The sequence below is a fragment of the Erythrolamprus reginae genome, chromosome 7, assembly GCF_031021105.1.
Source record: "Erythrolamprus reginae isolate rEryReg1 chromosome 7, rEryReg1.hap1, whole genome shotgun sequence".
Classification (NCBI taxonomy): Eukaryota; Metazoa; Chordata; class Lepidosauria; order Squamata; family Dipsadidae; genus Erythrolamprus; species Erythrolamprus reginae.
In genome coordinates, this window is record NC_091956.1 from 47,198,321 (window position 1) to 47,222,872 (window position 24,552).

The 24,552-nt window shown below is 43.1% G+C and overlaps 1 protein-coding gene across 5 annotated transcripts in view; it reads right to left on the reverse strand.

Moving 5' to 3' along the window:
* Window positions 1-6,772: 6,772 nt before the first annotated feature.
* VEGFC (vascular endothelial growth factor C) overlaps window positions 6,773-24,552 on the reverse strand; it is a 104,813-nt gene continuing 87,033 nt past the window's right edge. For 2 of the 5 annotated variants that reach the window (XM_070757457.1, XM_070757459.1), the window contains one exon: window positions 6,773-7,267. In XM_070757457.1, coding sequence (XP_070613558.1) covers window positions 7,153-7,267 — 115 coding nt within the window. In that variant the 3' untranslated portion in view covers window positions 6,773-7,152. Of the gene's footprint in view, window positions 7,268-11,352; window positions 11,422-23,161; window positions 23,200-23,458; window positions 23,959-24,552 lie in introns of those variants that run through there. The other 3 variants (XM_070757455.1, XR_011559616.1, XM_070757458.1) reach the window with 3 other exon arrangements.

Consider the following 24,552-nt stretch of genomic DNA (forward strand, 5'->3'; position numbering starts at 1 on the left):
TATAAATGCTATAAAATGATGTTAATTTTCCTGTGTTTGCATGATGTCTTTGAGGATGTCCATGAATGGTTAAGCTGATTTCCATGGAATGCAAGAGATTCTATAGAACAGGACACAGAACTGGGCTTTTTTTTTTTTTTTAACTATTTCAAAATACACACTGGTGATAATTTGTTCTTACGGGTCTACATCTTTTGTGATTAAAGTAGAGTTTTCATGGAATGAATTCTTTCATGTGGCATAATTCCAGCTTTGGCTTTCTCATAATTAAAATATGGGCGGAATGTTGTGCATAACCTCAAATGAATGAAAACAGAATGTAAGCCTTTAGTTTTTTTTCCTGAATCTTACTGTGGTTATTAAATGATTACTGCTTCATGTCATATATAAACTGAGAAGAAAGAAATGAGATTATGCAACCAAATTACTTTTGTCTAGTCTGTTCCATTTGATTTTGGTTGATAAGATGGAAGGTGGAGTATCACCTCATATAAAGCAAGTCATCAATGAGCTAGCATACATTAATGGATATAAGATTTAATCGTTCACCTGTTAAAAAGCACTCCATCCAATCAGGGATTTGCAGTTTTTAGACAGGAAGGGGGGAGACATTAGATAGAGATAACTGGCATCCAAATTGCAATGAATTGGACAAAATCTTAAAAAACAAACCAAAATTATCATGATTAAATAATTATGAGTGAGATGTCTTTGCTTAATAAAGAAATTATCAAGACCCACAAAAGCAAACTTCAAATACTGTACTGTACATCAAAAACAGAAGATGGACTAAATTTGTTTTTTGTATAATTGAAACAAAATGGTATTTCAATTAAATCTGAAATAGTTCCATTGATAAGAGCTATTAAACATTAAAATATATCTCAGGAAATTATGGTCTCTCCTCAATTAGCAAAGTTAAGACTGATGTGGTGGTACTTTATACTTTTAAGTATATTTACCACAAATATATCTAGTACTGTGTTTCACGCATATTTCTTGTATCTTCTTTAAAGTACAAGTACAGTGGTTCCTCCACCTAAGAATGCCTCTGCTTAAGAACTTTTCTAGATAAGAAACGGGTGTTTAAAACTTTTTTGCCTCTTCTTAAGAAGAATTTTCTACTTAAGAGCCCAAGCCCAGAAAAATTTCCCAGCAAATTTGATAGTGGCATGAAGGCTTGGCCAGTTTGCTGCCATTCCTCCTTTAATTCCAGCCATCTCGGGCTTTTCTGGGCTGCCAGAGGAGCCTTTTGGTGGCGCTTAAGGAGGCTTTGGCAGTCCAGAGCGAATGAAGCATTTTCCTTTCTCTGGGCGCTTGGAGAGGGAATAAGCCTCTGCCAGCACCCAGAGAAAAGAAACGCTCCCTTCACTCTAGGCAGCCCACAGCAAACAGAGTGTTTTCCTTTCTCTGGGTGCTTGGAGAGGGAATAAACCACTTCGCTGTGGTGTGAGGATGCCTCCCGGCGTGAGTTTGCCTCCTGGAGCGTCTGGGCGCAGAAAGGCAAAAGCGGGCGCTTCGCCCCAGCCAGATCAACTTGGCTTCAGCCCCGAGGAATCACCACAGTGAAGGAAAGGTGCCGGCTGCAAAGTGAGCGACCAAGAGGAGAGGGGAGCCCTTCAGCATGGGAAGGAAGAGGAAGCCGGTAGCAGCAGCAGCAGCAGCAGCAGCAGCAGCAACCGCCTTTCAGTCAAAGGAGAGGGAGGTTCTCCCCCTCTTGCCCATCTGGGATTTATTTATTTATTTACTTACTTACTTACTTATTTTGTCCAATACACAATTATACACAATGAAGGTTATAGAGGATATAGTAGAGAAGATATATGAGATATAGCAGAGACTATAGGACAGGGGACGGAAGGCACTCTAGTGCGCTTATGTACACCCCTTATTGACACCTTAGGAATCTGGAGAGGTCAACCCTGGATAGTCTAAGGGTAAAATGTTGGGGGTTAGGGGATGATACTACAGAGTCTGGTAATGAGTTCCACGCTTCTACAACTCGATTACTAAAGTCGTATTTTTTACAGTCGAGTTTGGAGGCAGTTATTATTAAGCTTGAGTCTGTTGTGTGCTCTTGTGTTGTTGTGGTTGAAGCTGAAGTAGTCTTTGACAGGCAGGACATTGAAGCATATGATCTTGTGGGCAATACTTAGATCATGTTTAAGGCGTCATAGTTCTAAGCTTTCAAGACCCAGGATTGTAAGTCTAGTTTCGTAGGGTATTCAGTTACGGACAGAGGAGTGAAGGGCTCTTCTAGTGATCTTTGGACATTTTCGAGGGTGTTAATGTCAGAAATGTGGTATGGATTCCAAACAGATGAGCTGTATTCTATGATGGGTCTGGCAAACATTTTGTAAGCTCTGGTAAGTAGGGTGAGATTTCCAGAGCAGAAGCGACGTAGGATTAGATTAACAACTCTTGAGGCCATTTTGGCAATGCTGTTGCAGTGGGCTTTGACACTTAGGTCTTTAGTTATTAGTATTCTGAGGTCCTTGACTGAGTGGGGATTATCTGTGATAATTTGTTTATTCAGCTTGTATTTGAAGTTCTGATTCTTTTTGCCGATGTGTAGGACAGAGCATTTGCTCCTCCTCGCCACCTCAGAGTCCCTCTTTTTTTAAAAAAAGTCTTAAAGTTTTGGATTTTTTTGATATCCCTCACCTTTTTCCTTCGGCAGCAACTGTCCTCCTCCTCTTCTTCCTCCCCCTCCCACCCAAATTCCGAGCTTTTATTTCTTTCCTAATGGTTTGCACACATTATTTGCTTTTACATTGATTCCTACAGGAAAAATTGCTTCTACTTACAAAGTTTTCTATTTAAGAATCTGGTAACGGAACAAATTAAGTTCTTAAGTAGAGTTACCACTGTATATTTCTACCACTATGTTCTCGGAGTCTTTCTTCAGTATCTAAACAGTAGTCTTAGGCAAGAACTTAGTGCCACATATTCACTTATAGTTTTGATTGCTACAATATAAAAAATATTTTTTTTTTGAGACTCTAGAAAGAGTGCAGAGAACAGCAACAAAATTGATGAGGGAATTGGAGGCTAAAATATATGAAGAACAATTGTACGTAATATATATGTCTAGTTTAATGAAAAGAAGGACTAGGGGTGACATGATACTGTTGAGCTCCAGCCGTTAGTATGACTGTGGTATGAATGAGTGTGAGGGTATTGTTCTTAATTGTGTCCTTCAGATTTTAATATTGGATTTTTGAATCTATTTTTGTATTTTTATATGCTGTAAGCCATCCTGAGTCTTTGGAGAAGGATGGCATATAAGTCCAATAAAAAAAATAATAATAATAATAATAATAATAATAATAATAATAATTTATTTATTTATTATTTGGATTTGTATGCCGCCCCTCTCCGAAGACTCGGGGCGGCTCACAACAAGTGAAACAAATCATAAATAATCCAATTAATTAAAATATTTAAAGATTAAAAAACCCCATATACTAACAGACACACACACAAGCATACCATGTATAAATTAAACGTGCCCAGGGGGAGATGTTTCAATTCCCCCATGCCTGACGGCAAAGGTGGGTTTTAAGGAGTTTACGGAAGGCAGGAAGAGTAGGGGCAGTTCTAATCTCCGGGGGGAGTTGGTTCCAGAGAGCCGGTGCCGCCACAGAGAAGGCTCTTCCCCTGGGGCCCGCCAACCGACATTGTTTAGTTGACGGGACCCGGAGAAGGCCCACTCTGTGGGACCTAATCGGTTGCTGGGATTCGTGCGGCAGGAGGCGGTCTCGGAGATATTCTGGTCCGATGCCATGAAGGGCTTTAAAGGTCATAACCAACACTTTGAATTGTGACCGGAAATTGATCGGCAGCCAATGCAGACTGCGGAGTGATGGTGAAACATGGGCATACCTAGGTAAGCCCATGACTGCTCTCGCAGCTGCATTCTGCACGATCTGAAGTTTCCCAACACTTTTCAAAGGTAGCCCCATGTAGAGAGCATTACAGTAGTCGAACCTCGAGGTGATGAGGGCATGAGTGACTGTGAGCAATGAGTCCCGGTCCAGATAGGGCCGCAACTGGTGCACCAGGCGAACCTGGGCAAACGCCCCCCTCGCCACAGCTGAGAGATGGTTTTCTAATGTGAGCTGTGGATCGAGGAGGACGCCCAAGTTGCGGACCCTCTCTGAGGGGGTCAGTAATTCCCCCCCAGGGTAATGGACGGACAGATGGGATTGTCCTTGGGAGGCAAAACCCACAGCCACTCCATCTTATCCGGGTTGAGCTTGAGTCTGTTGACACCCATCCAGGCCCCAACAGCCTCCAGGCACCGGCACATCACTTCCACCGCTTCGTTGACTGGGCATGGGGTGGAGATGTAAAGCTGGGTATCATCGGCATATTGATGATACCTCACCCCATGTCCTTGGATGATCTCACCCAGCGGTTTCATGTAGATGTTAAATAGCAAGGGGGAGAGGACCGACCCCTGAGGCACCCCACAAGGGAGAGACCTCGGAGCCGACCTCTAACCCCCCACTAACACCGACTGCGACCGGCCAGAGAGGTAGGAGGAGAACCACTGGAGAACAGTGCCTCCCACCCCCAACCCCTCCAACCGGTGCAGAAGGATACCATGGTCGATGGTATCGAAAGCCGCTGAGAGATCGAGGAGCACCAGGATAGAAGATAAACCCCTGTCCCGGGCCCGCCAGAGATCATCCATCAATGCGACCAAAGCGGTTTCCGTGCTGTAACCGGGCCTGAAACCCGACTGCTGGGGACCTAGATAATCGGCTTCTTCCAAGGACCGCTGGAGCTGGAGTGCCACCACCTTCTCAACAACCTTCCCCATAAAGGGAAGGTTGGAGACTGGACGATAGTTATTAAGTACGGCTGGGTCCAGGGAAGGCTTCTTGAGGAGGGGGCGCACGAGCGCTTCTTTATAGAGTGTTGGAAAAACTCCCCTCCCCAAGGAAGCGTTGGTAATCTCCTGGGCCCAGCTCCGTGTCACCTCCCTGCTGGCCGAGACCAACCAGGAGGGACACGGATCCAGTAGACAGGTGGCGGAACTCACAGCTCCAATGGCCTTGTCCACTTCATCAGGTGTCACCAGATCAAACTCTTCCCAGACAGGTGGACAAGTACGTGCCCCAGTCACCTCGACTGACTCATTGTCAGTTGACTCTGTTTTACAATTGGAGTCGAGGTCGGCCCGGATCTGAGCGACTTTATCTGCGAAAAACGTGTTAAACTCCTCAGCACTACTCTGCAAGGGCTCTCCAACTCCCCCCTGGTTAAGAAGGGAGCGGGTCACCCTAAACAGAGTGGCTGGGCGGGATTCCGCTGATGCAATCAAGGCGGCATGGTACGCGCATCTTGCCGCCTTGAGCGCCACTTTGTAAGTCTTAATAAAAGCTCTTACAAGTGTTCGATCAGATTCAGACGTACTCTTCCTCCATCGCTTCTCTAGACATCTCTTTTGGCGTTTCAACTCCCGGAGCTCCTCGTTGAACCATGGGGCTCTACGGGGTCTAGCGCCACGGAGAGGTCGCAAAGGCGCAATCCAGTCAAGAGCCTCCGCAGCCGTGTTCCAGGCCTCCGCAAGAGACTCCGCTGAACTGTGGATGAGTGCCTCTGGAATAACCTCAAGCGCCGTCTGAAAGCCCTCTGGGTCCATCAGGCGTCTGGGGCGGAACATCTTCATTGGTTCCGCCTCCCTGCGGGGAAGGATTGGAGCCAGGAAGTCAAGCCATAGTAGAAAATGGTCTGACCATGACAAAGGCAATGCTTCCAAGACCCTTAGTCTCAGACCATTTCTCAATTGCTCGGAAAGGAATACCATGTCAGGTGCGTGCCCTCCCTCGTGACTCGGACCCTGTACTACTTGAGTCAGGTCCATAATAACAACAACAACAACAACAAAAACTGTCTTCAAATACAATGATACGAACTTAATTGGTTCCAGGAGGAGGTTTATAAGGTGAAAAGTTTGTAAGATGAAACAATGTTTCCCATAGGAATCAATGTAAAAGCAAATAATGCGTGCAAATCCTTCAGGAAAATCCCAAACTTTAGAAGGGAGGCGAACAGAGGGCAGGGAGGAGCAGCTAAAGGGGGCGGGTGGAAGAAGCAAGGCTAGGCTAAAGGATGAGTGGGAAGGAAGAAAGGCAAGGGGGGCGCCCCTCCCTTTTCTTTCTTCAAAAGACACTCTTTCAGTGCCTGCAAACATGCTGTTCTCCTAGTTATTTAAATGCAGTGTTTCCCCCTCCAAGCCGCCCCTCCCTTTTCTTTCTTCAAAAAAGGGAAAAAAAGAAACCCCTTCATCCCAGCAGCAGCGGCTTGGGTTCGTAAGGTGAAAATAGTTCGGAAGAAGAGGCAAAAAAATCTTAAACACCGGGTTCGTATCTTGAAAAGTTCGTTAGAAGAGGCATTTGTAAGATGAGGTACCACTGTATTTGAAGGGCCACCAAAAAGAAGAGGGGAAAGGTCAACCTATTATTCAAAGCACTTGAACACAGAACAAAAAGCAATGATTGGAAACTAAAGAGCACAACCAACCTAAAACTAAGGAGAAATTTACTGACAGAACAATTAATCAGTGAAATGACTTGCCTTCAGAAGTTGTGGGAGGTCACTGGAGGTTTTTGAACCACTTATCAGAAATGGTATAGGATCGCTGATTGAGCAGGGGTCTGGGCTAAATAACTTCCAAGATTCCTCCCAACTTTGTTAACCTGTTATATCATTTACATTTAGACATAGTAACAGGACAGAATGTGCATTTTCTCAAGCAATATATAATACACTTCAATTTTATTTAAAACATGTTTTGCAAGATATAAAAATATTGATCACAGTGAAATTTAAAAATTGTTTTCGGTATAAAAAAAGGAATGCATACAATATCTTTAAAAGAAAATAAATTATGTAATCATTATCTTTAAAAAAAAAAATCACAATGAAGAAAATTTAGTCTGCTTCATCACTGACAAATTATAATCTTCATAATGAAGAAAATCTCAGTTTTTTAAAAAAAAATTACTTCCCATGTGTCTCAGTAAAAATGCGTGTTTCCAATAATGTTACCACGTCTCTTCTGCATTGTAAATCCACACTTCAGCAGTTTTTTTAAAAGTAGGAACAGGAAAAATTGTACATCAAATGACATTGTCTTTTCTAATTGATATGTGGTAGTTTCCAGTATGTGGGTACACAGCGACAAACTTCTTCACTATAATAGAATCCAGAATCGCAGCGTTTCTTTCGAACAGTACATGGTCGTCTGTAGCAACTGAGAATAAATGGGGGGAGAGAGGCGGCATGTTGAAAAAAAGGTATAATACAAGTTACATGCATTTAAAAAATGGACAGAACTAATGAAAATAAGGTGTATTGACTTGTGGATTTCAATTCATTTTGTTTTCAGGCATAAATATTCATTTATTTCCTTTATTTTCTTGGGAGTGTGCTTTGGCCTTTGCAATTTTGCGTACAACCCAAAGTTATTTACTGTTTTAGCTCTGTACTAGTCATCAACACTGACACCCATTACACAATATTAACCATCAGGAGGTGTTCAATGATTTTCCTAGATCAGCATTCTACTGGAAACAGGGACTACACACTGATCTAAAGCAAACTCATGCGGGCATTGCTTTCATAGTGCCTCTGGACTGGCCACTGTAAGGAACATTACCCAATATTCAATGGATTTTTTATCTAATTTTCAGATTTTCCCTTTTACTCCTCATAAGCAGAATACATTCTAAGGACATTATTACATCCCACAGTTATTTATATCTGGAACTGTTATTTTTATAGATACCTGATTTATATTTCGACTTTTTTCCCAAGGCAGTTTGTAGTAGTTTATGTTCATTTTTAAATTGGCAGCAATCCTATAAATTAAGTTACTTGAAAGGAAATGATCATTTCAGTCACCTGGGGCTGAAGTTTAACCAAGGCACTTAACAGCATAGGACCTACATGCCAAACCCAGATATTTTTAATTTGGATAGTTTTTAACTGACAAGCACATTACGCAAATACAGAGTGTTTGGTGAGTATATGATTCAACACATTGTGCAAATATATTAATTCAGCAAATGTTGTGAGAACCAGTCACAGTACACTTTAACATATATGGGAGGTAATTTATTAATACTTATTAATGTTACACTTATGGCTTTCATTTAAGTGCACAGTTGTATACATAAACTCTTAGTATTTTTTTGCTCTCACTTATTAAATGTTGGGAAATCAATTAAATCCTCCTGTATTAAATTGGGCTGTAATTTGTCCAACTTGAACTATATGACAGGAATTTGGTTGTTTGAAACAATACAGTATAAAATACAGTGGTACCTCTACTTATAAACTTAATTCATTCCGTGACCAGGTTCGTAAGTAGAAATATTTTTAAGTAGAAGCAATTTTTCACATAAGAATCAATGTAAAACCAAATAATGTGTGCAAACCTATTAGGAAAATCCAAACTTTAAGGCTTAAAAAAGAAGCGGTGGGCGGACAAAGTGAAGGCTAAAGGGATGGAGACAGATAGCTAAGAGAAGCGAGGAATGGAGGTCTTAATGAAGGCTAATGCCGCCCCAAATCGCTCCCAAACTCACCCTTCCAGATGCTTCCTATGCCGCCCCAAATTGCTCCCAAAATCACCCCTCCATATGCTTTCTATGCCACCCCAAATCACTTCCAAAATCACCCCTCCAAAAGCTTCCTATGCCACCCCAAATCGCTTCCAAAATCTTCCAAAATCACCTCTCCTTTCAAAATGCCTCGTTTCTCCTTGCTGCCTTTCTTCAACCCATTTGCCTTTGTTAGGATCTCGATTTGGGGTGGCATAGTAAGTGTTTGCCTCGTTTCTCCTTGCTGCCTTATTCAATCCATTGCCTTCGCTCGGACCTCGATTTGGGGTGGCATAGGAAGATTTTGGAGGGGTGATTTTGGGAGCAATTTTGGGCGGCATAGGAAGCTTTTGGAGGGGTGATTTTGGGAGCAATTTGGGGTGGCGTAGGAAACATCTGGAGGGGTGATTTTGGGAGCGATTTGGGGTGGCATAGGAAGCTTTTGGAGGCTATTTGGGGTGGCGTAGGAAGCTTTTGTAGGGGTGATTTTGGGAGTGATTTTGGGCGGCATAGGAAGCTTTTGGAGAGGTAATTTTGGGACAGATTTGGGGTGGCGTAGGAAAGTTTTGGAGTGGTGATTTTGGGAGTGATTAGCCAAGAGAGAAGTGAGGGTTTGTAAGTAGAAAATGGTTTGTGAGTAGAGGCAAAAAAATCTTGAACACACGGTTCATATCTCAAAATGTTCGTAGGTAGCGGTACCACTGTACTTTATATTAATAATTCTATTATTCATTTTTTAATTTTTTTCCTTAAAAAACTTTAAAAAATATTTGTTTAGTGACCAAGTTATAATGGCACTAAACATGTGACATATGTCCAGGTCTTGTATTTACAACTTGCAGCATGTTATGCTCACCTGATAAAAATTCAAGCACTTGGTAATAGGCATGTTGCAGCATCCTGAAGTTACACATGTGATTACCAGTTACTTGTTTTTGACAAGCAACGTCAGTGAAGAAATCTATGTTCACTTAACATGTGATTCACTTAATAATTGCCATGATTTCTTCAACAACCATAGCAAAAAGACATACAATTGGAAAAGATTCATTTAACAACTGCCTTACTTAGGAGTGGAAATTCTGGCTTCAGTTGTGATCATAAGTCAAGGACAATGGTGGAAGGTCTTAAGCATAAAACCTATCAGGAAAGACTTAATGAACTCAATCTGTATAGGCTGGAGGACAGAAGGGAAAGGGGGGGACATGATCGAAACCTTTAAATATGTTAAATGGTTAAATAAGGTTCAGGAGGGAAGTGTTTTTAATAGGAAAGTGAACACAAGAACAAGGGGGCACAATCTGAAGTTAGTTGGGGGAAAGATCGGAAGCAATGTGAGAAAATATTATTCTACTGAAAGAGTAGTAGATGCTTGCAACAAACTTCCAGCAGACGTGGTTGGTAAATCCACAGTAACTGAATTTAAACATGCCTGGGACAAACATATATCCATCCTAAGATAAAATACAGGAAATAGTATAAGGGCAGACTAGATGGACTATGAGGGTTTTTTTCTGCCGTCAATCTTCTATATTTCTATGACTACCTGGAGTAAGGTCGTAAGAAAGGAGCTGGATCATAGGTAGCTACAGTTGCTATAAAAAAACTTGCTAACATTTGTTTTCCCAAGAACCATAGGATGCTGAATGCTGAATAATGCTACAGAAACATTATATGTATTTGGGGACAAAAGCAGAGGCCATATGTAAGACACTACTGTATTTCCAATAATTGGAAAATATTAGATCTTTCAGAAATGATTATTAGTGTACCCCATTAACACTAAACAGGTTATACAAAATGAACACTAATAAATATTTTTAAAATAAATGTATATAGCTTATAATCATATTTATTTTCGTTTTAATGATCTACTAGACCAAAGATTTCATTCCTAAAAAGAATAAGCTGTCCTCCCATCTAAATTATTTTATTTTCATGGAAATACCTAATTATAAAATCTAGATAGAAGCCAATGCTACATGCATATAGTTGGCTCACATAATTTTTTTTTGCTACATTAGAAGAACAATGTGTATATTCAAAGTTTATATACAGGACAATCTGAAATGAAGATGAAAAGACAGTAGTAATTTATAGTGTTATTATATACATTCATTAATTTTGGTCTAGAAAGTAATAAGATATTTTACTAGGCAATAATTCATGCTTACAAGATAAATATTTTACATTGGTAGATAATTTGCTTCTACAATGATTAGCATGATAATTTTGTAAGGCTGACTTTAAACCAAGTTGACCTAACATAACCTTATATTGACAAAGCAAAAAAGCCTCTGGTGTATAATGTAGACGAAGTTTAATCTTTGGGTGTTTTAAACATTGGCAGTGAACCAAGAGTGAGAAGTATAAGCTTCAAGTTTCAACACAAGTCTAGTTTAAATTCTTTTAATGCTGTTCTATTTTTATACAGGATAGTACTATGATACTAATGGGCATGACTCATAATTAATAATTCATTTGTATCTTCCAGTTTGTAAATATTATTACATTCATTTTGTGACGGAACAGAAAAAAAGTTGCTATTCCGCCTTCTGTTCCAACTTCATTTGTATTTCCCTGCCTCATTAAGCTTAATTCAGAGAGGCTTCTGCACCTTGTCAACAGAATTGGGATTGAACTCCAGTAGTAAATACTATAACCCATATTACAAGCAATAAAGATACTCCAAAAGAAAACTTTATTTTCGGAATAAAAGAACCATTGAACCTACCTGATGGTCTTCTCGATGTTCTGGAAGGAGAGTGCAGCATGGATTTAGCTCAAGTCTTATTGGTAGGTACTGAGTTTAGATTAACATAATTAACATATTAATTAGGTACTGCCCCCTAGCTGCTCCAGGAGCTCAGTTTTAAAAAACGAAGACAGAGGTAAAATTAACAATATTGAACAAGGCCAAGGCATAACAACCAACTGAACTGTAAGTTACTAGGCCCCTGATTCAAAGGCCGGGTGGGTTTGGACTCTCCTTCCAGAGCATCGAGAAGACCGTTCAGGTAGGTTCAATGGTTCTTCTCCAATGCTTCTGGAAGGAGAGTCCAGCGTGGGATATACCCAAGTTTAGTGCTCAAGGGAGGGAGATGCCTGAACCGGGGGTGCCGCAGGCACACACACTCTCTGAAGTACTTTTCTCCCAAAGGCAGCCTCAGCCGAGGCGAATGTGTCCAGTTTATAGTGCCTTATGAATGTTGTAGGTATCGCCCATGCAGCTGCCCTGCAAATGTCTTCAATGGACGCCTGCATGGACCACGCAGCCAAAGTGACTGCACTCCATGTGGAATGGGCCGTGATCCCAATAGGTGGAGTACATGCGCATGCCTTTTAGGCCTCAACTATGCACATCTTAAGCCAGCGACTGATAGTTTGTGAAGAAACCTTGAAGCCCAAACTGTGTTGACCGAAGGAAATAAACAAGGCTTCAGTCTTGCAAAGGGAATTTGTGTGCCTAACTTAAATTTTCAATGCCCTTTGGACATCCACCTTATGCCATCTCAGTTCAGACAGATGATTCCCACGTACACAGAAATCCGGCAACACCAGTTCCTACGTTCTGTGAAAGAACCGTTGAACTTACCTGAATGGTCTTCTCAATGCAAGGAGAGTCCAACATGGGTATTTCTCAAGTCTCATTGGTAGGGACTGAGTTTAATTTAAATATTAGGCAGGTGCCGCCCCCTAGCCCACCAGTCAATGAGAAAACAAAGGAGCAGTAAACTATAAACTTTATTTAACAACTGGAAGGCAATACCAGCCCAGAACGATTATGAAAAACAAATGCCCTGGTCTAATAACTGGGCGGGTTTGGACTCTCCTTGCAGTACATTGAGAAGACCGTTCAGGTAAGTTCAATGGTTCTTCTATGGACAATCGGCGGTCTTATATTTGAAGCTCCTTTCAAAAAATTCCTAATCCACGGGTGACGCGCAAGGGGGCGATCATACCCCTAATTTAGTATAGTGGATAGAGCTGCCACATGACGCCGCAAGATGTTAGGGGCTAATCCGTTTTCCAGTCCTGCTTGCAGAAAGGTTAGGACTGTACCTGGTAATGCCGCTTGAGGGTCCATCCCGAGTCTTGCAAAACTCGCAGAAAGTGGCACAAGTAGACTGGTAAATGCGCTGCGTAGATGGTCTGTGCGCAGCCTGTATGGTGGCTATGACCGTGTCAGGCAGATGTTGGCGCCTCAAGCAGTCCCCCTCAAGTGCCACACAGTCAATTGCCACCATTGTGGCTCTGGGTGTAGAATGCAACCCTGACTGAGAGATACTAGATGGTCCGGGATCCTCCAGTAAGGGGAAATGGACAGTTCTATCAAGTCCGCGAACCATGCTCGCCGTGGCCAATACGGGGCTACAAGCAGGATCTCGGCTTGTTCGTCTAACATCTTCTGAAGGACTCTCTGTATAATGCGAGTTGGTGGGAATGCATACAGCAGTCCCCTTGTTGTAACGCATCTACTCGTTCCATTCCTGGGGAGGGGAACCGGGAGAAGAAGCATGGAAGCTGTGCATTGTGGCATGTTGCAAACAGATCTATCACTGGCATACTGAAGCGTATGGTTATCTCCTGGAATAGTCTTGGATCTAACCTCCACTCCGCCGAGTCTATGGTCCTGCGGCTCAGCCAGTCCACGCACACATTCTCCTGTCCTGATATGTGTTCGGCCAAAAGGGAGGCTAGATGGACCTCCGCCCACCGGAACAGAGACTCCGATTCTTGTATCAGTCTCCTGGACCTCGTTCCTCCCTGGTGGCTGATGTGGGATCGGGCCGAGTCATTGTCTGTTAGAATTAAGATGTGTCGTTTCCCAATCAAAGGGGCAAAGCTGTGAAGAGCTAGGGAGACCGCTTTCAGTTCCAGATAGTTGATGTTGATGTCCTGTGAGTCTTGTGGAGCCCACAGACCCTGAGCCATGTTGGAAGAGAGATGAGCTCCCCAGCCGGTCAAGCTGGCATCTGTGGTTATGGTTACAAAGTCCTGACCCCGAAATGGTGAACCTCTCTGGATTGCGGTTGAGGTCCACCAACGTAGGGAATTTCTGATTCCAGGTCTGAGTGACACTTTGACCTGGGTATGACTGGATTTCCTCCTCTGAAAAGGGAGGAGAAACCATTGGAGCGTACGGAGATGTAGTTGAGCCCAAGGTACTATCCCTATACATGATACCAGTGTACCCAGTATTTTGACAGGAAGGCCAGTGATGGCCTTCGTTGTATCTCTATAGTTTGCATTAGAGTCTGAATATTGGCCTGCCTTTCTGGGGACAGGAAGACCATGCATGTCTCCGTGTCTATGGGTACGTCCAAGTCTATGGATGTACCCAGATGAGCCAAGCGCGTTGACGGGGTTAGGTGGCTCTTGTCCCAATTTATTGTAAATCCGTGTTTTTGAAGAGTTGTCAGGGTCAGTTGCAAATCTCGATGTGCTTGATCTGGTGACTTTGACAGCACGATGATATCGTCGAGATATGCCATAAGGCATACAGACCGACCTCTGAGTGTTGCCGTCAGCACGTCCAACAATTTCGTGAACGCCCTTGGTGCTGAAGAAAGGCCAAATGGCATCGCCTTGTATTGGTAATGTACCCCATTCAGGCAAAATCATAGGAATTGTCTGTGGCACATGAAATTAGGCTTCCTTGAGGTCTATTGATGTTAAAAGATCTCCTTGACGTATGGACTGGAGGACGGAACAGAGAGTGTGCATTTTGAACCTCTTGTAACGTACATAGAGATTCAGTCGCTTTAGGTTTAAAATTAGTCGAAACCCTCTGGAGGTCTTTGGAACTAGGAAGATGACCGAGTAAAAGCCCTTCTCTTGTAGGTGCAAAGGTACTTCCTCGATCACCTGTATTTCTAACAGATGGAGGATCTCCCTGCATAACAACACTCTCTTCTGAGGATCTGTTACCTGTGGACATAGGATGAACCTGTTTGGGGGCATGCGGGAAAATTTGATCCTCAAACGCTGGGACGTGGTGGTAATTGCCCAAGAGTCTGTGGATGTGGTCTTCCAGTGGTCTGCAAAGTGTTGCAGCCTGCCCCCAAGAGGGTAGAACTCTGTTGAGTCAATTGCTTCGTCTAGACCCCCTAAAATTGGAGCCTTTAAATGGGCGTCGGTTTTGTTGGTAGGATTTGTCACGGTTCGCAAAGTACGTCTTATCGGAGCGAAAGCCTCCCTGGTTGAAAGAGTCCTGGGAAAAGGGCCTTGATCCCTGGGAGGTTGATGAGGCGGGCTCGGGATGAAATGTTCCGCTCTTTTGTTAGATCTAGGCAGCACCTTCTTCTTGTCCTTATCTTCGATAAGGACATTGTCTAAGGAATCGCCAATTTCTCGCCCTGGAAACGAACAGAGGCCAGGCGCCACTTGGACTTCACATCCGCCTGCCAGCTGCGAAGCCAGATCAACCTGCGGGATGACACCGAGGAAGTCATTGCTCTGGATGCAAATTTCGCTGCATCTACGGTGGCATCTGTGGAAAATTCAGTGGCTGCCAACAACTTGTTCAAATCCTGGCGAAGTCTGCTGTCCTCGGGGTTCACCCTGGATTGAATATCTTGTATCCACAAGATGGTGGCGCGGTTGAAGAATGAAGCCGCCGAGGCTGCGCGCAAAGCCCAAGCTGCCATCTGGTGTGTTTTTAACACTACATTCTCCGCTTTTTTATCCTCCGCCTTTAGTCCATTTGAAACTTCTGATGGTACCAGGGCATTTGATACTAAGCTTGCCACAGGTTGGTCTATGGTTGGCAGAGCCAATAGCGCTTCCATCTCTTGATTGAACATATAAAACTTGCGATCGATCATGGATGGGCCCTGGGCCGCAGCAGGAGTCTCCCAAGGCCATTTAACGTTTTCCAGAAAAATTTCTGAAGAGGGAATGTGCTCTGTCTCTTTCTTAGGAACTGCAAGCAGTACCCCTGTTGTGGTTGGCGCTGCGGTCTCCTTTGGTTGACTCCCTTCCCCTGCTTTCTGGAAAGTTAGCTTAGCTTTGTTGAGCATCACCCTAAATAGGGAAGGCTTGAAGAGGCCCACAAAACTTGGGGGTTCAGGAGGCTGCTCATCTCCTGACAGATCGTCACTGGCTTCGCTGTCCTCGCCTCTGGGGAATATATCCTCTTCAACTGAGCACTGCAGGGATTGTGGGCCCAAAGGTCTCTGGCTCTTGATGGCATCACGCTCGCTGGGGTGTGTTGTTGTGCCCCTGTTGCCAACCCCTGTGAATAGGCATTGGCTATCAGGTCTTGAAGGGCCGGAAGCATGCGTTGCCAAGTGTCCTGTGAACTCCTCAGACCTGCAGCCGAGGGGGTGAATGTTGCCAATGGTTGGCTATAATGATGAGGCCAAGACTGGGCCTGCTTCAAAGGGTTGAAGGCCTCAGATGTTAAGGATGGGGCCTGCAAAAGGGAATGCTCTGGAGACCAATCTTTCTCAGTTGCCGAGCCTGCTACCCCTGCGATCCCAGTCATGGGGGAGGCTGGCCTAGTACTGAAAGTAGGCCAGGGCATGGCAGGCATTGGGATCTGCTGCCTTTGTGCTACCTTCAATTGTCTTTCCAGGACCCTTATTCTCTTTTCAGCCTCTTTTAGTGAGGCTCCCTGGGAGTATTTAGCCCTTGACTTGTCTGTCTGGGGCTTTTCCTTGGGGGTACGTGGCCTACTGGCAGTTGTGGGCTCATCCCCTAATTGCGCTGATGTGTCTGCCATCAGTAAAATCTTCCAGCGGTTGATCCAATGCTCACGTCTCTGATCAATGGGGAAAATGCTTCAGTGCCGATCTGAAGCTCAAGGCCTCAACGTTGCTGTGAGCCTAATACGGCTGCGTGTCTCCAGGCAGAATGAGGCGTGGCAGAGAGCTTGACGTCAGCTCTGAGGCCTCTCCCCATAAAATCGGCCTTCAAAATGGCCGCCACTGCGTTGTCATGGTAACTAGGGAAATCAAATAACTGGAGCTTCACTTGCTTGCTTTATTGTTCCCCCAAAATGGCTGCCACGGCGTCGCTATGGTAACCGGCAGGAAAAACAAATAGCCTTGTATTATTCCCGCTTGTTGTAGCTCCCAAAATAGTGGTTCGGCTTTACCAGCACTGAGGCGATCATAGAAGGCTGTTTTTCCGCTCTTCGGCCCAGGTATTTTCATTGATTGGGGCAGGCCCCTCCCGACGTCAACCGCCTCCTGACTCCTGGGTGTGACCACGGAGGTCGGTGACCCAGTCACCCCCCCATAATTAAGATATTCTCCCCTTTTTTGAAGCTCCACGATCGTTGAGACAGCCTGCAGTGGAGGCGGGGGGTGGCAGCCCGACGATGGAACCCACAGAGGGTCCCAGCCCATGCTGCTAGGAGGGAGCCACCTTGATTGAAGAACATCTGCATAGAAGAGAAAATTAATATTGACAGTAAGAAATTCCAGAATTGGAGAAAAACTCAAAAGGTCCCTTTACTGTGAATGAGTTTTCATGATTCAGTCCCTATCAATTAGACTTGAGAAATACCCACGTTGGACTCTCTTTGCAAGTGCATTGGAGAACCAAGTGTTCACCTTGGGGATGAATGTTGGATCCAGACGTAGGATGACTCTGTCTGGATAAAAGGTGCATAGGTCAGCCCTCACTGAAAGTGCGGACAGCTCCGACACCCGGCGGGTTGAAGTAATCGCCACTAAAAAGGCAGTTTTGATAGATAGCAGACGTAGAGGAATAGTTCTTAATGGCTCGAACGGTGGACCTGTAAGGGCCTGAAGAACCAAGGACAGGTCCCAGGTAGGGAAACGGTGTACCGGTGGAGAATGTTTGTTGGTGTTGTGGTTAGCTCTGGCCCAGCTCCTGCCCCAAGGACTGTGGATGTGGGGGAGACATCCACATGCCGCAGGCCTGTTTTGCTCCCAGTGGAATCTGCTGATGAAGGCTCCTCTGACCAAGAACACAGGAGTGACAGGGGGGAGGAGAGTGTGGCTGACAGCTCAGAAGGAGATCAATTATCTAGCTCCTCCTTGGATTCGGAACAAGAGTTAATGATACAGCCACGCATGCAGAGAGCGATGCATAGACAGCAACAACTGAGAGATTATTATCAAAGAAAATGAGGCCACCTGTGATTGGGTGGGGCTGTTGTAATTAGTGAGGCAGCTATAAAGAGCAGCCTGTGGGTTTGGCCATTGTGGAGGTTTATCTGATCGTTGTGTTTCGTGGCTGCCTTGCTGACTTCGACCTTTGTGTACTGATTTCCCCCCGCTTTGAAACTAAACCAGAGCAAAGTGTGTTTCACTTTGTGAAAGAAGAAGGACTGTGAATTGCCTCACAGCTGCAAGCTAAGTATCTCAGAATTGATAAGGGACTTGTACAAGTAACCAGTTTGTTTGGAGACAAGTGCTCTTTGCTATACAAAAAGAGTGCTCAGTTTATTTGCATTTTCGGTATAAAGAACATTGTTTTGAATTTTCAAGCGTGTGTGTGTCTGAAATTTGTATCTGTGAATTTTCGGGAGAATTCTGCCAGAGATCTCGACAGAACAGTTGGTAGCTCGCTGATCCAAGGATGGTGGGCCAGGGAACCACCACCCTCCACCTTTATAATGGTCGCCAGAGCGGCCACCTGCCTTCTTAAAGTATTTGGAGCCAGGCCTTTTTCCAATCCTGCTTGGAGAAACTCCAAAACTGGAATTAGCCATGAGTCTTGTGGTTGTAAATGCTTGTCCAAACAGAAAGATGTAAAGGCGGCCCATGTTCCCTGGTAGATTCTAGTCATTGAAGGGTGCTGGGCTGCTTGTATCATGGCGATGACGTTTTCCGGCAACGGATGATCCCTCAATCTGTCCCCCTCAAGTACCAGACGGTTAAGTGGAACCATTGAGCTTCCGGATGGAGAACAACTCCCTGGCTGAGGGAGACTCGGTGGTCTGGGATCCTCCACAGACTGGACACCGAGAGATCCACGAGACGACGTGGCCAGTGCAGTTCTACTAATAGGATTTCCGCACTTTCCACCAGGATCTTGTCAATGACTCTCGGAATGAGAGGTATCGGTGGAAAGGCGTACAACAAGTCCCTGGGCCAAGGGAGGTACAGCGCGTTGACCCCCTCGGCCCCCCGTGACAGAAACTGGGAATAAAATCTTGGGAGCTGGGTGTTGTGGTGAGTGGCAAACAAGTCCACTGCTAGGCTCCCAAACCAATTGATGATCTTCTGGAAGAGGCGTGGAGCTAACTGCCACTCCACCGGATCTAATACCATCTTGCTGAGCCAATCCACCTGTGTGTTGGACACCCCTGCTATATGCTCCACCTGTAGAGATGCTAGGTGCGTCTCCGCCCAGCTGAACAGGATCACAGTCTCTTCCATCAGTCTGTAGGACTTCGTCCCTCCCTGATGGTTCAGATGTGCTCTGGTTGCCATGCTGTCGGTACGAACCAAGACATGTTTGCCCTTGAGCAATGATGAAAAGGTTTGTAGCGATAAACGAATTGCCTTTAGTTCCAGGAAATTGATGTTCACTAGATCCTGCGGGCTCCAAAATCCCTGAGTCACACGAGGGCCTACATGAGCGCCCCATCCCATGAGACTGGCGTCTGTCATGAGAATGGTGTACTCGTGATGACAGAAGGGAGAACCCTGGCGTAACGCTGGGGACTTCCACCATCTCAGGGAATCACGCACTTCCCGTCCCAAGGCGACCAACCTGTGTGAATGGCAATGCCCATTGTAGAGACATGATATGGTATCTTGCCCAAGGAACAATATCTATGCATGAGACCAGGGTCCCAAGTAACTTGGACAGGAAGGACATGGTACCTTGCACTGACCCTGAATCCTGGCCACCAGTCTCTGAATGTTTTGCTGTCTTTCCGGAGAGAGGTAGACCCTCCCGGTGACAGTATTTATCACTGATCCCAGCTGGAGAATGCTGGTTGTAGGTACCAAATGGCTTTTTGGCACATTTATCGTGAAGCCATGGACTTGTAACATCCTCATGGTAGTCTGTAGATCCTCTTATGCCCTTATCGGGCTCCTGGACAGGATGAGGATGTCGTCCAAGTAAGCCAGTAGCCAAATCGACTGGGAACGGAGTCTGGCCATCAATGCATCCAGAAGTTTGGTAAAGGTGAGCGGAGCAGAGGACAGACCGAATGGCATCGCCTTGTATTGATAATGGGTGCCGTGTAGACAAAATCAAAGGAACCTTTGATGATCCAGGTGTATAGGAACATACAAGTATGCCTCCTTCAGATCGATCGATGTAAGGAGGTCCTGAGTACGTATCGCCGCCAGGATGGAGCGGAGGGACTTTATCTTGAACCTTCGATAGAGTACATATGTGTTCAGTTGTTTTAAGTTCAAGATGAGCCTGCAACCTCCTGACAGTTTTGGTACAATGAAAACGATGGAGTAGAATCCCATGGTACTGGCATGGTACTCTCTCGATGGCTTGGATTTCCAGGAAGTGTGAGATCTCCTGTGTTAGCAGATTCCTTTTAACCGGGTCCCTGGGTGTCTGACAGGTCACAAACTGGTCCGGGGGAAACTGAAGAAATTCGAGTCGTAAGCCCTGGGACACCATGGACAAAACCCATGCGTCGGAAGACGTAACTCCCCAAGATGTGCTGAAGAGTTGAAGTTTGCCCCCCAGTGGAATCATGTTGGAACAGTCACATGGATCGCCTAAAGTTTCATTGGTTAGACCCTCTAAAGGGACGTCTGGACTGCTGGAAGCCCTTGTTTCTATCCTGAAAGTATGCCCTCTCACTCCTGAATGGTATTTGGCTGTAGTGGCCCTGGGAATATGACCTTATAGGCTGGGCGGTACTCAAGGAAGAATCCCAGTGAAAAGGCTGCCAGGGAAAGTACGGAGGGGCACTACGACCTCGGGAAGACTTTCCTTTTATCCTTGTCTACCACAAGGACTGACTCCAAGACCTTGCCAAACAACTTGGGCGCAGAGGCGAGCCTCCATTTTGATTTGTCATCCGCCTGCCAATTTCGGAGCCAAAGTAAACGCCTCAATGATAGGGTGGTTGCCATGCCCCTAGAAGAAAATTTTGCGGCATGCAGGATAGCATCCACAGAAAACTCCACCGCCGCTAAATTTGTTTAAGTCCTGTCGCAGGTGGCCATCCTCAGGTTGAAGCCTGGCCTGCACCTCCTGAATCCACATGATGGATGCTCTGTTGAAGCACGCTGACGCGGATGCGGTTTGGAGGGCCCATGCTGACATTTGGTGTTTTTTTCTCAAGAGGGTTTCAGCCCTCCTCTCGTGTGGCTTGAGATTGTCCGCTGTCTCAGATGGCACGACCGCGTTGGACACCAGCATGGCCACCAGCTTATTCATGGGCGGAAACTTCATCGTCGAAGGTGTAAAACCTCTGTTCTGTATTGGAGAGTCCATGAGCCACTGCTGGGTGTTGCCACGGGCATTTGATGTTTCCTAGGAAGATCTCCGATGCCGGAATGTAAACACAGAAGAGGTTAAGACACTTGTACTTTATTAGAAACCCCTCAAAAATTTCAGTTTTATATAAAACCAGAGAGGGAAAAAACTCACGAGTCCCTATCCTTGACTGAGTTTTTAAAAACTGAGCTCCTGGGGCAGGTAGGGGGCGGTACCTAATTAATATGTTAATTATGTTAATCTAAACTCAGTCCCTACCAATAAGACTTGAGCTAAACCCACGCTGGACTCTCCTTCCAGAAGCATTGGAGAAGATCCAGTGCAAATATATTTGTCAAGTTCAATTCCTTTGTCCTTCTCTTGAAGTTCAAAACACATGTTTTCCTTCCGGTTAATTAATTTTACTTGTCTTGTGCATGTATATTGCAAAACATTATGATTTTTAACTACTTCATATTCGAAATATCCCACTTTAATTTAATATACTATTTCAAGTGCAAAATATTTACTTAGAATCACTTATGAAATGATTGAAATATTACTTTTTGTATTCAAAACAACTGTTTTATACATATAATGAGGTATTTTGTATCAAAAAGTATTTTGTATGACATTCCCAGTGGTTTAAATTCCAATACATTGCTACTTGTGCTTTAATTTTTACTGACAAATTTTAGACATATTACGTGTTTCCCTTCCCATCTCCTCCATTTTCTAAAACATTTTAAATATATTTTGATGGGACAAATTGATAGAACTATGTGATGAATTACAATGCATTATTAATTTATGCAATTTAGCCAATTCCTTTTAAATGGCATTTAAAATATAACTTATTATATTTTTATGTATATGTAAAATATTCCTTAGGAAGCAATGATAACCTCTTAACTATTTTACATCATTCAGCTGGTCAAATGTTTGCAGAGTTACCATGTGAGTTAATGCAGCTATTCACATATGAAATGTGTCTTTAAAATAAAAATATCATAAATTTAAAGTAGCCATTATTTTCCCAATTTTGACCTAATCAATAAGAATTGTAAACTATTACGCACTTCCCTTGCCTATTTGTAAAGAGCTGCAAAATTATTGATTGCAGAATTTTAGAGATTCAGACATAATGATTAATTGGAGCCACAGAAATAAATCCCAGCAAAAATAAGGCAAATTCTCTAAGACTTAATAATAAAGAGGAAACTTCCAGAGTTTATAATCTGCAACAGAAACTTGGCAGAATCTACTGTATATTCTAAACTATAAGCAAAAGCAGTTGCAGAAGAAAAAATGCTAGCACAATCAGACTTATTCTTTAAAAAAGAAAATTATGAATACATACCTGTAGAATAGGCAGTTTTGCATGGGGTTTGAAGCAATTCTGGATTCTTTAAAATCTTGTACAACCCTACTACAGGTGTAATATGTATTATATGGCTATTATTTTCTTCATGACTTATCAGATTAATTAAATGTTATAGAATGTTGCAGAGTTTTTGTCTTTATATAATATATACGTATAGGTGTACCTTATGGATATCTGGACAGATGCTAGGAGACGGTTGGTCAATGCTAATGTAATGATTATAGGAAAAAGTTCTATAAGACTTAAGGTATTGCTCTTCTTTAAAAAGTCATTTTGATTTGGTGTCTGGATCTTTTTTCAGCAATAAAATTTATAAAATAGTATCAACTGACCTTGATATGAACATCCGCCACAATAAAATGAGGCAAGATAAAGTGCAGTAAAATGGTATAAAATAGCTGAGATAAAATACAGGTAGTCCTCGGCTCACAACAATTCATTTAGTGACTGTTCAAAGTTTCAATGGCAGAGAAAAAAGTATCTGATGACTTTTTCTCACAACTACAGTTCAATCACTGCAGCATTGCCATCATCACATGATCAAAATTTCCCTGGCAACTGACTCATATTTGTAACGAGAGCCGTGTCATGAAGTCCTGTGATCAACTTTTGTGATCTTCTGGCAAGCAGTCTATGAGGAAGCTAGATTCACTTAACAACCATGTTACCAACTTAACAGCTGTAGTTATTCTCTTAACAACCGTGGCAAGAAAGAGTGTAAAATGAGGAAAACGCAATTAACAAATGTATCACTTAGCAAAATAAATTTTGGACTCACTTGTGATCATAAGTTGAGAACTACCTTTAGAATAAAATCTAGTAGCCAGGGTAAAGATAAAAAAGTAAGATAAAATAGTATCAGGTAAAAATAGAATAATATACCATTACTGAATTACTTTACAAATTACTTCTTATAAGTTTGATTAACAGTATCAAACTCATAAAAAGAATTGTTCTCAACAAAAATAACTATGTAAAGCAAATAGTCTTAAAGCAATAAATCTCCTTTAGGAACTACCCAAATGAGTTTGATTTAAAATATTACATTATTTACAAAAACTGATATGTTTGCTTTTTATAGACATTTAATGATGGCAGAGGGGACAAATTACTCCTCCCCCAACAATGATTTTTTGCCAAAACACATTGGTGTTCCTTGTTTGCAACAGGATTAAGGTTACATTAGAGCCAATTTGTTTTCAACAAATCAACAGCGTTATGAGGAAATCACCAAAGAATGGGAAAGACACATGAGCTGTAATCATTCTAGCCTGGCCTGCCACATCTTGTGCAAAGTCTTCTGTATAACCTGCCACATTAGCTTGACAAATTTGTATGTTATACAGAATTCTGAATCTCAAGTTACATCATGCCTGTTTGAAATTTATAACAAAACTATCTGGCATGGATACAATCATGGAGTGTATATTAAAGGTCACATTAAATTTGGGGGGACGGGGAAGGGACATGATGGATTAATAGTTCATCCAGAACATTTAATCCTGCAGTTTCATCTTATCTACAAACACCATATAAGGATAGCTCCGAGTCTTCGGAGAGGGGCGGCATACAAACCTAAGAAATAAATAAATAAGTAAGTAAGTAAGTAAGTAAGTAAGTAAGTAAGTAAGTAAGTAAGTAAGTAAGTAAGTAAGTAAGTAAGTAAGTAAGTAAGTAAGTAAATAAATAAATAAATAAATAAACAAACAAACAAACAAACAAATAAATAGCTGCTCTCTCCTTTCTTTATTTTGAAGTTATTTTTAAGTAAGTTATTTTTGTTAGTGTTATTTTGTTATTTATTATTTAATAAGTATATATTTTCTACTTATCAATTGGCATAATTCATCCCTACGACTTGTTAACAGATATACATAGTGAGTATATTATCATATTGAAAAATCCACGTAGAACTTGTTTACTTCAGTAGTGGGCTCTAACTCACCTCACTGCAGGTTCGCTTACTCCTGTGCCGTGTGGGCACGCGCGCACAGTACTGAAAATTTGTAAAACACACACACAAAAAAAGCTGAAAACAAGATGCTGGCACATGTGCAGTGCCAGAAAAACAGCTTCTGCGCATGTGCAGAAGGGAAAAAAATCAGCAAAAAATTACTAAAAAAAGATGGCAGAGTCCATGGATTGACACCGACAAAACCAACTACATGA